General features: G+C 44.0%; 1 protein-coding gene across 1 annotated transcript in view; it reads right to left on the bottom strand.

The window, feature by feature from the left end:
* CREBBP (CREB binding protein) overlaps nucleotides 1–15,455 on the bottom strand; it is a 111,914-nt gene that overhangs the window by 6,239 nt on the left and 90,220 nt on the right. Inside the window, exons 15-23 of the mRNA XM_060174090.1 lie at nucleotides 11,787–11,867; nucleotides 9,751–9,807; nucleotides 7,747–7,824; nucleotides 7,395–7,462; nucleotides 4,589–4,739; nucleotides 4,145–4,291; nucleotides 2,882–2,995; nucleotides 1,539–1,704; nucleotides 1,109–1,276 (exon numbers count right to left, since the gene is read on the bottom strand). Coding sequence (XP_060030073.1) covers nucleotides 1,109–1,276; nucleotides 1,539–1,704; nucleotides 2,882–2,995; nucleotides 4,145–4,291; nucleotides 4,589–4,739; nucleotides 7,395–7,462; nucleotides 7,747–7,824; nucleotides 9,751–9,807; nucleotides 11,787–11,867 — 1,030 coding nt within the window. The remainder of the gene's footprint in view (nucleotides 1–1,108; nucleotides 1,277–1,538; nucleotides 1,705–2,881; nucleotides 2,996–4,144; nucleotides 4,292–4,588; nucleotides 4,740–7,394; nucleotides 7,463–7,746; nucleotides 7,825–9,750; nucleotides 9,808–11,786; nucleotides 11,868–15,455) is intronic.

The raw sequence follows: 15,455 nt of genomic DNA, 5'->3' as shown, positions 1-15,455 counted from the left end.
GGTACAGTAGTGACACACAGAGCAGGGACTGTTGGCCCGAGGCTAGGCTAGACACAGGTATAAGAAGCCCAGGAGCCTCACTAACTGCATGGGATATGGGCCAGATCAGTAGATGACTCTTCTACAAATGAAGAACTACAGTGAACTCTGGGCTCTCATTGACCTGGGTCTAGTGGATGGAGTACAAGCTCTGCGTGTGTGGCTATGGGTCCAAGCCCAAGCACTGTGTAAAATGAGTCTTACTCTCTCAATGCACATCAGATAATGAAGTGTCATGTTAACTGATGCTAAGAGACAGCACACTAAGGCCAAGTGTTTGTGTAAGTAACTGGTGTGTGTGTGTGTGTGTGTGTGTGTGTGTGTGTGTGTGTGTGTGTGTGTTCAGGAACCAACTGCTCAAGTTTTCTCTAAGTTCATACTATTCTATCTAAATAGCCAAGTAATAACAAAACCAGTAAAACTCCACTGCTCACAGCAATGTGGCATTCCATCCCAGTAAAGTCAGTGCCTAGGCTCTGGGACATTAGGAATGCAGACAATGTGATAGTTCTGCCCTCTAAGTCAGCAACAGTTGGTGCCAGAAAACCACCTACTCCTACCTTCTCTCAAACATTAACAGCAATCTGCACACTCATGAGTCCACAGTCAGACTGCTCCTCACAGACAGGCAGCAGTACCCACAGAGCTGCTTGGGCCCAGACACAACAGGTGGCCTGGGCTCAGGGCTATCCTCACATGCCATAGCCATCCACCTATATTCCGGGCTGCCACCTCTAAGGTTGTGAATTAGATTTAAAATCTGACTGGGACCCAGAAGAGCAAACTCTCCCCTATAGCTGCAGGAGGTCCTGCACCACAGACCCTTCCTTTAGGCCTGTGAAAGCCATGGGCCGCTTCCTTCTCTGCTCAGCCATTCACTAGGCTGCATCCCTAGAGACCACATCACCAGACACCAGCACCTGCTGTCGGCTGAGACCCCAGGCCCCTATTCTGTCTGGCAGTGCGTGCTAAGGAACTCAGATTATGCCTGAAGATACCAGCAAGCCAAGACCCCCTGAGAAGACAGCAGCAGATAGCCCCTTCCCAGATGGCATGCTGGTGTTCTCACCTCTGTGGTTTCACTTGCTGCAGTGCTTTCTTCTTTCTTCCTCTCCTCCTCTTCCTGCTCAAGCTCCTTGATGCTTTCTTCCAACACATTGGGCCAGAAGTCACCTTCAAAATATGGCAGTTCCTTGGCACTTGTGAGCCTGTCTTCAGTTGCTTGTTTGAAAATGTCCTGGGGAGTAAAGAGAGCACAGCTCAAGTGAGGCCCTGGCTCAAGCCCTATGCTTGGGGAGGAGGCAGTGGCAGGAAATTGTGCTATAGGCCTCGTGAACACACTGCTTTCAGGCTGCTAACTAAACCCAGACAGACCACAGTGAAGAGGAGCTGTGACTATTCTTATGCTGGCTTTCTAACGCTAAGTGAACATTGTTCTAGCACATGTGAGTGATAGCCAGGCATAGGCAGAGTTGAAACTGAATGGTGAGATAGGGTACCTTGTAGTCATGGATGATCCGCTCTGCAAATGCCTTGTCTAGCATCTTCTTGTACCACTCCTGCAGGCGCTTTGGTTTGGGGATTTTTTGATCAGGGGGGTGGCAATGGAAGATGTAGTCATCACCTTCACTTGGTGGACAGGCCCAGATATGTCCTGTCACATACCTGTAGGTTACACACACAATTTAAAACAAAGTCCCGAGCAGAATCTTGCTGCCTTCAAGGAGAAATAAGTGAGTAGCAGGAAGCAGAGCAAGGAAGGAAGTCAGACTAAAGACATGGGGGGAATGAAAGGTGCACACGCCCAGTAGAGGCGGGGCTGCATGAGGACATATTTGCATGGAAGGAGCTTAGAAAGGGGGCTCTAACTAGATAACTAGATGCATCCAATGCTTGATGCCAAGTCTCCTCTCTATTTTGCCCTATGCCTGGAAAGGCAGCTGAGCACTACCTACCTTTTTTTTTTTTTTTTTTTTTTTAACTAGAGCACTGAGCAGCTTGGTTTATGGTAGTGCAGGAGATTGAACCTGGGACTTCACAGCCTCAGACATGAGTTTCTTTGCATAACCATTATACTATCTATCCCTGCCCCTGAGTAGCTCTTTAATAGGGTCACTTCAACATAAATCTCATTCTGTTTGGCATGTCTGTGAAGTACCTCTTAACTGTTTCAAATTTTGGAAAGGTATGTGACCAATTAAACACAGAAGCAGACAATTTCCTAAAAGATTTGTTATAAAATGTCCAGAAAAGACAAATTCATGAAAACAAAAGATGAATTCGTGGTGCCAGAGGCTGGGCTGGCAAAAGAATTAGCAGCAAATGGGCACAAGGTATCCTACTGGGGGGGGGGGGGAGATGGTGTTTTAAGAGTGATTCATGGCGATGACGGTGCTACTAGGTAAACTCATACTCTAAAATATTTAATTAATTGATTTATATATGAGTGAGATAGGAAGAGAGAGAGAGAGAGAGAGAGATCCAGAGGATCACTCTGGTGCATGTACTGCTGGGGACTGAACTCAGGACCTCATGCTTAATTAAATCCAATGCTCTATCCTATGTGCCATCTCTTGGACCACAAATGGTGACTCTGATATCTACAACAGGCAGCGATCAAGGTACAAGAACAATCCCCAGACTGAGGATGGGTGCCGAGGCACAGAGCAGGAGGTGCAGGCACCACACTGAGGAGCCTCAGGGAAGTATTTTGGAGACTTGTGACTCTAGACAGGGTAGGGAACAACATATACAACTGTAGAAAACACTCATTACTAAATAGAAGTTAATACACAATGATAAAATAAAGCTAACAGTTCTAAATAACCTGAATTAAACTCACCCCAGTTTCTTCACATATTCTAAATATCCAATAAGGATCTCATGGTAAACAGCTGTCCGGAGGCATCGGGGACGGAAGAAGTGAATACTGTCCAGATAAGAGATGTACACACGCCTGTGGAGGAAGGAAGATGTGAATTCAAGGTTCAGGGTAACACCATGCACTAGTGTACAATATGTACCAATACGCAAAAGAAAACAAACAACCTCCAGAAATATCTTGTTCTGACACAATTTAAATAGCTACAAACAGGACACAAGGAAACTCGACCACTCACTTAGCTCCTGACCACTAACATAGATCTGAACTTCATCACCAACAGGAAGAAAGGAGAGCCGGCTGGCCACCATGGAGAAGCCCAGTTAAGCAGGGCAGACTGAGGAATGCCTCTCAGTACCTTCACCAGACTCTAGACTGAACACGGGAACTCTTGGTAGGCACTTTTAAAAAATTTATTTATTCCCTTTTTGTTGCCTTTATTGTATTTTATTGTTGTAGTTATTGTTGTTGTTATAGGCACTCATTTTTACAGAAGCATCAAGAACGCCCAAAGCTGTGGAGTGCGGGGCACATGCATATGCTCTGCTGAGTACCTGAGCCCATGTAAGGTGCAGATTACAGAGGGACTAAAACTGCATCCACTATGAGTCATCAAACATGCTTGAAAGCAGACCAGGAGGTGGTACAGTGGATAAAGAGCTCAACTCTTCAGGTGTGAGACTCTGGCATGACGTTCAACTTCTGGCATGACGTGTGCCAGATGTACCAGAGTGAAGCTTTGATTCTCTCTCTTTCTCTCTCTCCCCCCTCCCTTTTTCTCCTTCCTTCACCTCCAGGGTTTATCTCTGGGGCTTGGTGCCAGCACTACGAATCCACTGCTCCTGGAAGCCTTTTAAAAAAAAAAAAAAAAAAGGATAGGAGAGAGAGAAATTGAGAGAGGGAAAGACAGACAGCCACAGACCTGCTTCACCGCTGTGTAGTATTCCCTCTCCTTGCAGGTGAGGGGGCCAAGGGCTCAAACCTGGGTCCCTGCATGGATCTGTGTACTTAGTACTGTCTCTGCTTAACTGGGTGAGCCACTGCTGGCTCCCACTGCTTGATGCTCTCTCTGATAAATCTTTAAAAAAAAAAGCTTGAAAAGGTCATCACAACCCTTTACTTGCCACTGACTTAGCAAAAACCCAAACAAATCCACTTAAGTAACCCGCAATTCAGCTCTCTGGTTGGCAGGTTTCCCAAGACCCGAGAGGGCTGCATGCACACCTGGTATTGGGCGGTGGGCAGTCTGAGCCGTATTCCTGCACGTGCATCCCGAAGAAACACACGTCCACTCCGTCAATCTCCTCAAAAGCAAAGAGTGCTTTGGTTCGATACGGGAAAGATTCTGACATTTCTCCAGAATCCACGAACCTGAAATGGAAGTCATTGTTCACAGGGTGTTTTCCCATGGAGAGCTGCTACCCTGCTCTACCCAGGGAAGAGCTCGAAGCTTCTCTGATGACCTGCCACTTGGAGAGAGAGCCTTGTGACTAAGCTTCAGTAGTAAGTAGCTGGGAGTTATAATTTCCCTGGTGCACTGGGAATACTGAGATGAGAGCTGGCTACGTGCTGCGATCTATCAACTCGAAATCTATGCCAGAGTATGGGGCTCTGTCTAGCAAGTGGGATGACTGTAATTCAGAAACAGAACAATGTTTGCACACAAACCGTGACTTCATCCCAGGTTTGACCTCCACAGTCTTGTCTGAGCTGGCCACCACTCGGACAAAGACCTCCCCAGCTTCAGGATGATTCTGGCGCCGCAAAAACTTGTTGACACGATCTTCTAAGTGATTCCCCAGTCGTGTGGTCTGCAGTCCTGGAAGATGCAAGAAACAACAGGTAAATGGGAGGGGAGAATGGTGGCGAAGGCTAAGGTCATGGAATCCCCCATCTTCTCTGAGTCCAATAGTTAGGATCACGTTATACAAATCAGGAGGGGTCTAATCTGAACCAGGAGGTGAGTGCTCACAAGGAAAAGGAGGGTGGAAATTTCAGGCAGTCCAACCTGATGACTGCCTGGAGCCTAGAAATTTGTGTCGTTTTAAATCTGAGACAGAAGAGCCATGAAGGTAGACCTGAATCTGGAAGATGCAAAACAAAGTGCTCACATTCTTAGCTCCCAAGCACCTCCTGACCACTCTACTGCTGAGGGCTTTCGTTCCCTCATGAGGCAGCCTCAGATCCAAAGCAAAAACACAGCTAAGAAAGGTCACCCTGCAGGAACTTCCCCTATTCCTTATGATAAATGACCACACACACTCTAACTTTCTAAGAGCTAATCGTGTAAACTTTTCCAATTAAGTCTCTACATTTTTCTTCAAATCACCTGGAAAACCTGTACAAAAAATGAGGCATGGGGCCAGGTGGTGGTATACATGGTTAAGTACATATAGTACAAAGTGCAACGACCTGTGCAAGGATCTGGGTTTGAGCCCCCAGTCCCCACCTGCAGGAGGGAGGCATACAAGAAGGTCTGCAGTTGTCTATCTCCCTCTCTCCTCTATCTCCCCTCCTCTGTCAGTTTCTCACAGTTCTGTCAAATAAAATGGGGGGATGACCCCCAGGAGCAGTGGGTTTTTAGTCCAGCTTTAAGCCCCAACGATAACCCTGTAGGCCAAAAAGGGGAAAAAAAAAAAAAAAAAAGAGGCAGAGCTTTGCACCTTAACAAATGCCAGGACCTGGGGTTGATCCACAGCATGGATGGTGGAGGATATAAATTTTGTTCTCGGGACTAGGCAGAAGCGCAGTGGGTTAAGCGAACATGGCACAAAGCACATGGACTAGATTAAGGATCCCAGTTTGAGCCCCCGGCTCTTCACCAGCAGCGGGTCGCTTCACAAGCAGTGAGGCAGGTCTGCAGGTGTCTGTCTTTCTCTCCCCCGTCTTCCTGACCTCTCTCGATTTCTTGTTGTCCTATCCAACAACAACTGCAATAACAATAACAACAACGATAAACAAGGGCAACAAAAGGGAAAAAATAGCCTCCAGGAGCAGTGGATTTGTAATGTAGGCAACTGAACCCCACAATAACCCTGGAGGGGAAAAAAGTCTGTTCTCTGTCTCCTTCCCTACTATCTCCCTCTCCAAAGAAATAAGGAAATGGGGAGTCGGGTGGCAGCACAGCAAGTTAAGCACAGGTGGCGCAAAGCGTAAGGACTGGCATAAGGATCCCAGTTCCGAGTTGAGTCCCCGCTCCCCAGCTACAGGGGAGTTACTTCACAGGTGGTGAAGCAGGTCTGCAGGTGTTTGTCTTTCTCTCTCTCTGTCTTCCCCTCCTCTCTCCATTTCTCTCTGTCCTATCCAACAATGATGACATTAATAATAATAACTAAAACAACAACAAAAACAACAAGGGCAGGAGTTGGGTAGTAGCTCAGCGGGTTAAGCATAGGTGACACGAAGCACAAGGCCCGGTGTAAGGATCCCAGTACGAGCCCTGGCTCCCCACCTGCAGGGGAGTCGCTTCACAGGCAGTGAAGCAGGTCTGTAGGTGTCTGTCTTTCTCTCCCCCTCTGTCTTCCCCTCCTCTCTCCATTTCTCTGTCCTATCCAACAATAATAACTACAACGACAATGAAACAACAAGGGCAACAAAAGGGAAAATAAATACAAAAGAAAAATTTTAAAAAAGGGCAACAAAAGAAAAAAAAAAAAGGAAATGAAAAAGGCTGGGCCAGAGCAGTCACAAGTGGTAGCAATGAACATGCACAAGCCCCTGGGTTTGTTCCTTGAAGTGCATACAAATGGATAAACAGGGATGGGGGAATAGCCCAGTAGTTTAGTCCCATGTTCAATTCACAGCACTACCGTAAGCCACAGCTGAGCAGTGTTCTGGGGGAAAAAAGAGAGAAGGGTGGGGGTAGACAGCATAATAGTTATTATGCAAAGAGACCCTTATGCCTGAGGCTCCAAAGTCTCAGGTTTAATCCCTTGCACCACCATATGCCAGAGATAAGAAGTACTATGGTTTAAAAAAAACACAAAAAGAGAATAACAAAATCAAACCCAGCTATTTAAATGAGACAATAGATACAAACTAAGCCTGTGAATGAGAAGGCTGGTGAGGTACTGGTCTTGCCTCTGGAACCACAACCTGTCACAGACTGAGGGTAGCAAGGGCTGGGAGTTGGGCAGTCAGTGCTCAGAAATACACAAAATGGGGGGGGGGGGGTGAAGGAGGAGGCATTTCTTCCCTACCATTCTCCTGTGGTGTCGTATACAGAGCCTCAGTCCAGGCTAGGAGAATGCTAGGAGAATTCATACAAGTTCCTAAGACACACAGTCTATGAGACAGAAATCTTTTCTTATTTATTTATTTATTTATGAGAAAAGATAGGAAGAGAGAGAAAGAACCAGACATCACCTTGGCACATGTGCTAGCGGGGATCAAACTCGGGACCTCATGTTTGAGAGTCCAAAGCTTGACCACTGCGCCACCTCCCTACCGGACCACCAGAAACCCTTTAACTTACTCTTAGCACTGAACTTGTTTTCTTTTCGTGTTCTACCAGTTTTCTTCAAGCAGTTATCGCACACAAAGCTGCAAAAAAAAATGGGTGAAATTAGACCATACAATACAGTGCATGTTGCCAAACTGGTGAAGGAAGCATTAAATACTTTGTCGGCAGTACAAACCACATCATTAAACAAAAATGAAGAGGCAGACTGCTTTGATTCTGCAGTTCTTAAAGTGGGCGAACACAACACATTGTAGAGCCAACTGCCATCTATCTGAATTGCCATGTCTTACTGACAATGAATGAAGCAGCCTCTACTCTGTGCAGAACTGCCTTCTTTTTCCCAAGCTCACAGGAAATCACTCACCCTGAAGGCCAAATGATATCATAGTGTAGAACACAAATCTGATGCATCTTCCGGCCACACTCTTTGCAATCAACAAAACTGGAAGACAAAGGAGAGGGCTGTAACCCACCTAGAACCAAGCGATCAGTAGGATACCCCGCCTCACCCTCACTTTAGGATGAAGTGTTTAAACCAGTAGTGCTGGGTCGGCATCAGTGTGGAAATGACAGGGCAGGGGGGTTGGCTAGTTGGTAGAGAGCCTGTGTTACAAAGCATGAAGTCCTGGGTTTGATTCCCAGCAAGCACATGAGAGAACAACAAAGACAAAATAAGCAGAACTCCATGGATGGTGAGGCAGTGTATCCTGCCCCCTCCCCCCAGTGGAAAGAAATGAAATAAAAGATTGGCCAGGAAAGGGGCTGGGCAGACAGCATAATGGTTATGCAAAAGCCTTTCAAGCCTGAGGCTCTTGAGGCTCCAGGTTCAATCCCCAGCACCACAATAAGCCAGAGTTGAGCAGTGTTCTGGTTAAAAAAAATACTACTAATAAAATAAAAAATAAAATAAATTAAAAAAAAAAAAGATTGGCCAGGAAGATTGTTCCACAGTAGAACACATCCTTTGAATGTCTGAGACCCTGGGTTTGATCTGTGGCACTACATTTACTATATTTCTAAAAAAATATTTATTTATTCCCTTTTGTTGCCCTTGTTGTTTTATTGTTGTTGTTACTGATGTCGTTGTTGTTGGATAGAGAAAAATGGAGAGAGGAGGGGAAGACAGAGAGGGGGAGAGAAAGATAGAACTGCTTCACCACTCGTGAAGCGACTCCCCTGTAGGTGGGGAGCTAGACGCTCGGGTCATTGTGCTTTGCACCACATGCGCTTAACCTGCTGTGTTACCGCCCTACTCCTGTAAAACTTTTTTTAAAAATTTATGTTCCCTTTTGTTGCCCTTGTTTTTTTTATTGTTGTAGTTATTGTTGTTGTTAGATAGGACACAGAGAAATGGAGAGTTGGGGCGGTAGCGCTCATAGTGTGAAGCTCAAGGACCAGCATAAGGATCCCGGTTCGAGCCCCCAGCTCCCTACGTGCAGAGGAGTTGCTTCAAAAGCGGTGAAGCAGGTCTGCAGGTGTCTATCTTTCTCTCCCGCTCTCTGTCTTCCTCTCCTCTCTCCACTTCTCTGTCCTATCTAAGAAGGATGACAGCAGTAACACCAATAATAACTACAACAATAATAATAATAAAAAAACAGGGCAACAAAAGGGAAAAATAAAGACAAGTGTTAAAAAAAAAAAAAAAAAGGACAGAGAGAAATGGAGAGGAGGGGAAGACAGAGAGGGAGAGAGAAAAACACCTGCATACCTGTTTTCACTACCTGTGAAGCAACTCCCCTGCAGGTGGGGAGCCAGGGGCTCGAACTGGGATTCTTAACATTGTCCTTGTGCTTCGTGCCACATGATTAAATAAGTTTTTTAAAGGTACCAATGGTAGTCCAGGAGGTGGCACAGTGGATAAAGCATTAGATTCTCAAGCATGAGGTCCTCAGTTTGACCCCTGGCAGCACATGTACCAGAATGTCTGACTCTTTCCTTCTATCTTTCTCATAAATACAATCTTTAGAAAAAAAAAAAAAAGCCTATCTATGTGGTCCAAGAAGTACTGTAGTGGGTAAAACACTGAAATCTCAAGCATGAGGTCCTGAGTTCGAACCCTGGCAGTGCATGTGCCAGAATGATGATCTGGTTCTCTATCTCATTACTAAATAAAAACAAAACAAGCCAATGACCAAGTTTTAGAGCAGTTCAATAAGAACCAAACATTGACCTAATAGTTTTACTGTAAAATTCCACACATGTAGAACATGCTACAGAGTATTTTTGAGTTGAAAATATACATCTGAATAAATATACATCTGAACACAAATAATTTAACCAATAGATTTCCAACTTAATTTCTTTCAGATCATTAATAAAGAGAGACTTTCCTGATCTGATACTGAGAAGAAAAAAGTTATATACTCACGGTTCAGGATCTAAGGTATCATTTTTCTTCTTTTCAAACTGGTCCTTTGAAATTGTCCTTGTTTGAAGAAAAAAAAGGGGGGGGAGGAAAAGTCAATTAAAACTAAAATCAATTTGTTGAGTATAAGCTATAGGATATATCTCTGGGATATTAATTTAAAAATATTTTTTTATTTATTTTCCTTTTTTTTTTTCTTTTCCTCCAGGGTTATTGCTGGGCTTGGTGCCTGCACCATGAATCCACCGCTCCTGGAGGCCATTTCCCCCCCTTTTTGTTGCCCTAGTTGTTGCAGCCTCGTTGCGGTTATTATTGCCATTGTTGACGTTGCTTTGTTGTTGGATAGGACAGAGAGAAATGGAGAGAGGAGGGGAAGACAGAGAGAGAGGGGGAGAGAAAGACAGACACCTGCAGACCTGCTTCACCACCTGTGAAGCGACTCCCCTGCAGGTGGGGAGCCGGGGGCTCGAACCGGGATCCTTACGCCGGTCCCTGCGCTTTGCGCCACGTGCGCTTAACCCACTGCGCCACCGCCCGACCCCCTTTATTTTCCTTTTTGTTGCCGTTGTTTTTATCATTGTTGTGGTTATTATTGTTGTTATTGCTGTCATTGTTGGATAGGACAGAAAGAAAAGGAGAGCGGAGGGGAAGACAGAGACGGGGAGAGAAAGACAGAAACCTGCAGACCTGCTTCACTGCCTGTGAAGAGACCCCTTTGCAAGTGGGAAGCCGCGGGCTCGAACCGGGATCCTTAAGCCGGTCCTTGAGTTTCGCGCCATGTGCACTTAACCCACTGCGCTATCCCCCGACCCCTGGAATATTACTTTTACCTAGTTCTTCAGATAAAAAGTCACGATATTAGCTAAAATACTAAGTAAATATAATTCCATCAAGTAGATATAAGAATGGCATGAATTTAAATTGATCCGGAATGCACTGCCGTTTTTACCCCAGCTTCTTTGGGATTTATTAACAGCACCTACATATGACTGCATAACGACACTAAGAGTCAGTCTGGCCATGGAATTGGACTAATAACAGGTTCTTCTAATGACTCTGTCCCCTCAGTGCCAGAAGCTGGCATCTATTTAGGGATGTAGGAAGAGTAAGTTTCTACTATGTTTGCTTTTGCAATGACTAGTGTAAATGTGAACTACCTTTGGCCCACAGAATTATCTTTGCTGGGCAGAGATGGTGGCTGGAAGATTTTTAATTATCTCAAACTTATCAACGAGTTAGCCATCTAATTGGTGGATTTGCTTTTTTCGTGTCACCTGACCACGTGAGCCATTCATCCTCTCTACTAGAGGATAAGCATGAAGAGCAAAAGGTGGTCTTAGGGAAGCCATGGACAAAGCAGTTCTTGCTTGTCCACACTAGTGAGGCAAGAGTCAGAGACAGAACAGATGTATCCTGGGAGCTCCTTGCGTAAAATGTGATGAGGGTTTCAGCAGAGATGAAGATGCTGCTGAGCATTTATAATTTCCACCAAATAAAAGTGGGAAGAATCTGAATAAATTAAGTATTTTTAAAAAATAAAAAGATATCCTGAATTCAATCACCATCATCCCATGTGCCAGAGTGTTATTCTGGCTCTCTTTCCCTCTCTCATCATGAGTTAATATATAAAACTCTAAGGGTGGAAGGAGATGGATAAATGCAAGTCAAGACGGGCCAATAGCCTTAAGTGGGGGCTGTGGCATCACCATCTGAAGAGAGGGAAAACCTGTGGGAGTGACCCTGGTTCAGCTGACATAGTTACATTTGTGAGTATAAATACGGACACAATTATTCGGGGAGGGGTAGTGGTAGAGCAATGACATTAGTACCTCCAAAATTCTTGGTCTGAGCCCTGGCACTGCATGTACTATGGAGGTGCTCTGGCTCACCGTCCACCCCTCTATTCTGCCTCATGTGAAATCCGTGCTTAATAAACAAAAAGCACTACACATAAGTCAAAAAGGCAGTGCTGCTTCCCTTTTCATCGTGGACAAGGGGAAAACCAATCACTGCAAGGAAAACAATGGGATAGTACTTACGTCTGGGGCTGTGAAGGGTCGTCACCCAGGGTAACATTCTCCCCCTGGATCTCTGTGAAACACTTCTCACAGAAATGATACCTGTCAGCAAGAAGGCCATACTTGGGTGAACTGGTCCATCATAACACACAGTCACCCAAGCAACGAAGCCACCATTCAGAGCAGGGCAGATCACCACGACGAAGGGGGGGCGTTGTTGGTTGATTGATGGGTCAGTGACAACAATGGAGGGAACAGGAACAGGCGAGGAAGGGTGGGATTAGAGAACAGGGAGGGGGACAAATAGCACAGACACAGAGGTAAGACGCAAACAACAAGACAACACAGAGCAGAAAGCCAAGGCAAAGCATTGATTAGCATTCGGTCTCATTGCATACATCACAGGCCATCATCACTAACAAGACAGGCTCCATGAGCTCCGGGATGCAAACCTCCTCGGAGCTGTGCATACCAGCACTGCAAGGGGCTTGAATCCAGGAGTGTAAATTTTGCTACTTCTTAGAGAAAAGCCAACATAACTCCAGAGGTTTTAATGGGAAATTTTTACTATGAGGAAAATAGCCTGACAATAGGCCATATAACTCAATTTAAACTGAAATAGCTTTATTTTTTCAAAATGGAAAATTTATGCTTGCCAGTGATTCAAAGATTTTACTCCCCATATTTATATTTTACTCAGATCTTTAAAGGTCTGAAAATGCCAAACACCCAGAACTGGCTCAATTTTTTTCCCTATTATTTGTCTCATGTCCGTTGGGCTATAATACAAATGAAACCAAATCCGTATTCTAGACAAACATTTAACAGAAATGCAGTCAGGGTCAAAGACTTTCCAGCCATTTATCCATAAGAAACATAGAGAGAAAATAAGATAAATTCTATAAAATTTCATATGTGTGTGTGTGTATGTATGTGTGTGTGTGTATATATATTCCATCAACAATCTTAGAGACTTACATTTTGGTACTGGGACCAATCGTTCATCAGTCTGAGCTACTCAGTGATTGACTGCTTTAACTTGGTGACAATCCAAGTAAGGCAAATTTGGAGAGTTAATCTTTAAAGTACAATCTGCATTTGAGAAGTTATCCATTATCCCAATTTCATATAAGATAATAGAGAGCCTGGGCTCAAACTATCAAATAAGAACAATTGAAAATTATTAAATGTTTGGAAAGGACACAGATCAACAAAAATACAGGCTGATGCTGCGTCAAACAAGATGAGCAACAAGAAAACTAAAAGTAAACAAGCTGAATGGAGGTGAGTCACACAGGCAGAAAGGATGCGGGTCAGGGAGCAATGGCAGCACAATGAAATGCAGTTTTAGTGCTCAAGACTATGTCTACAAGATGGTGAGAGGATTAGTACTGAGGACATTGCCACAGACTTGAGTGCCACATAGACCCAACAATGCCAGCTTGCAGCATGACACACACACACACACACACACACACACTCACTCACTCACTCACTCACTCTCTCTTCAGCCTTCCTCTCTCATGCCACTACAGTAGGTCCCTGAAGTTCTACCCTAGTCTTCACTAAGCACACTTAGTGCTGTATCTCCTAAGCACTCAGAGTAATCAGAGGCATAATGTTTCAGAGCATACATCCATCTTAAGATTATCCTATTTTTCAGTGTGCTGATGAGAAACTTGACAGAGCCACTGTGGGTAGTAACTGAAATAGTGAAAGTTTTGTGTTGTGCTGTGACCAGTTTATTTAGAACTAAGTCAACCAATAAATTCTGCCAAGATTAAAAACTATCTAGGAGCAAACAAATCAGTAACACTGCTGTTTCCTTAGAAATCTATGTGCATCTTTCTCTCCCCAGAATGAGCTATAGCAACCATTTGGCTATCTGTGAAGCCTTGAAATGGAAGACAGGCCCAGAACCAGTACTAAGACAAAATCAAAGTACAGAAACTATAAACCAATTCCATGGCAACCAGAACATTATGTAGGAAAAAGATCTGCTCAATGCTAAATAATTTCCATTTAAAAGTGAAAGTTGGAATTGAGTGCTCTGACTCAGTGTTACACTCAAACATATAGCCACTGCAGGAAACTTAAGACTGCTGAACAGTTTTGAAATGATATTGTCATGATATTACATGTGAACTCTAAATGGCTTTTACATTTTTAGCATTTATTCAAGCTGGACATCAAGCCCAGTAATATTTAGGAAACAAGAACCATAAATCCATCACTTTCCAGTGACCGAAGTCATCAGCTCCTTGGGGCTAAGAGGGCTGCCCTTGGAATGGTCCTGGAATGGTGGCACAAACCTAAGCTCTTACTGTGCAACTCACTCCCATCCCTGAAGCAGCTCAGGATCTGGAAGTAGGAGGGACATAGTGGCTGTGTACTCACACTTGTCCCAGTGAGAAGGTAAGGAAGGAAGGAGGACTGGGTGTCTTTATTACCCTTCAAAGAGAGGTTACCTATGCAGCCAGATCAGCTGGCACACAGTGGATGACAGCTGTTAATGGCAGGTTGTGCCTATTTTACCACCTTGTCTAAACTGTACTCATTCATCCTAGAAATACATAGTGGCTCTGAAATTCACTTTTCAACCCAGTTGATATCCTGACTAGTGTGACGGAAGCTGGCTGATGAACATGGAACCAGAAAGGAGAAATACTTCACATAATCCAGTGATGATGTACATCTGGACACCTAAAGTTAGCACAATGGAACCATGTGGTTTATCTGTAAGGGGAATTTCCTATATGGACTAAAATTTCAAATGCAGATTGTTTTAAGTACCATATCAATATATACAAATAAATGGGATCTTTAAATCAATATCTTACTTTGAGATAATGACTGGAAAATCTTTTTAAGTTTTCCCAACATAAGCTACTTTCAAAGTCCCCAGTGTGAGAATGTAGGCATATGCTCATTCATTGCTTCAGCTGTTTGAATGGCCTTTTCTAGGTTGTTCTAAGTGCCCAGTTTCAGAGTATAAGTACCAAACAATATTCATAAATAGCCAAAGTTGACAAGAAAATATATTAAAAATGTCCTATGGCCCCAGGAGGTGGCGCAGTGGATGAAGTGTTAGGATTCTCAAGCATGAGATCCTATATTCAATCCCTGGCCACATATGCCAGAGTTCTGCTCTGGTCTCTCTCTCACTCTCAACCTACTTACCACTACTGAAATAAATAACTGCATAAAAATTCCCTTTATCTCCACAGACATCATTGAGCTTGATCCTTCTAAGAGAGACTGGGAACAAAATCATCTACATGTTCCTTGTGTTTCTACAGCTAATTCCTTCCTATATGAGAGAAGTAACTCACTTCTATGGCAGAGAATGTTCAACTTATATCCTTATTATCCCCAAAATAGAGTGAACCTTTGCTAAACCTCCCAAAAAAAAAAAAAAAAAAACATTGTAGAGTTAGGCAATCACTACTTTCTCAGAATTACAACGTACTAGTATCTTCAAGTACATACACCTTGCAAGATTCTACCGGGAAGAGTTATGACTACACTTTAAACATTTATTATTAATAGAATTTATTATTGTTGTGTTTTTTGTTATTATTATTATCATCTTACCAGAGCACTGCTCAGCTATGGCTGATGGGACGCAGGGAATTGAACCTGGGACTCTGGAGCCCAGGCATCAAGAGTCTCATTGCATAACCATTATGC

Source organism: Erinaceus europaeus, chromosome 15 (genome assembly GCF_950295315.1).
Source record: "Erinaceus europaeus chromosome 15, mEriEur2.1, whole genome shotgun sequence".
NCBI lineage: Eukaryota > Metazoa > Chordata > Mammalia > Eulipotyphla > Erinaceidae > Erinaceus > Erinaceus europaeus.
This window is presented reverse-complemented; position numbering and strand designations above follow the sequence as displayed.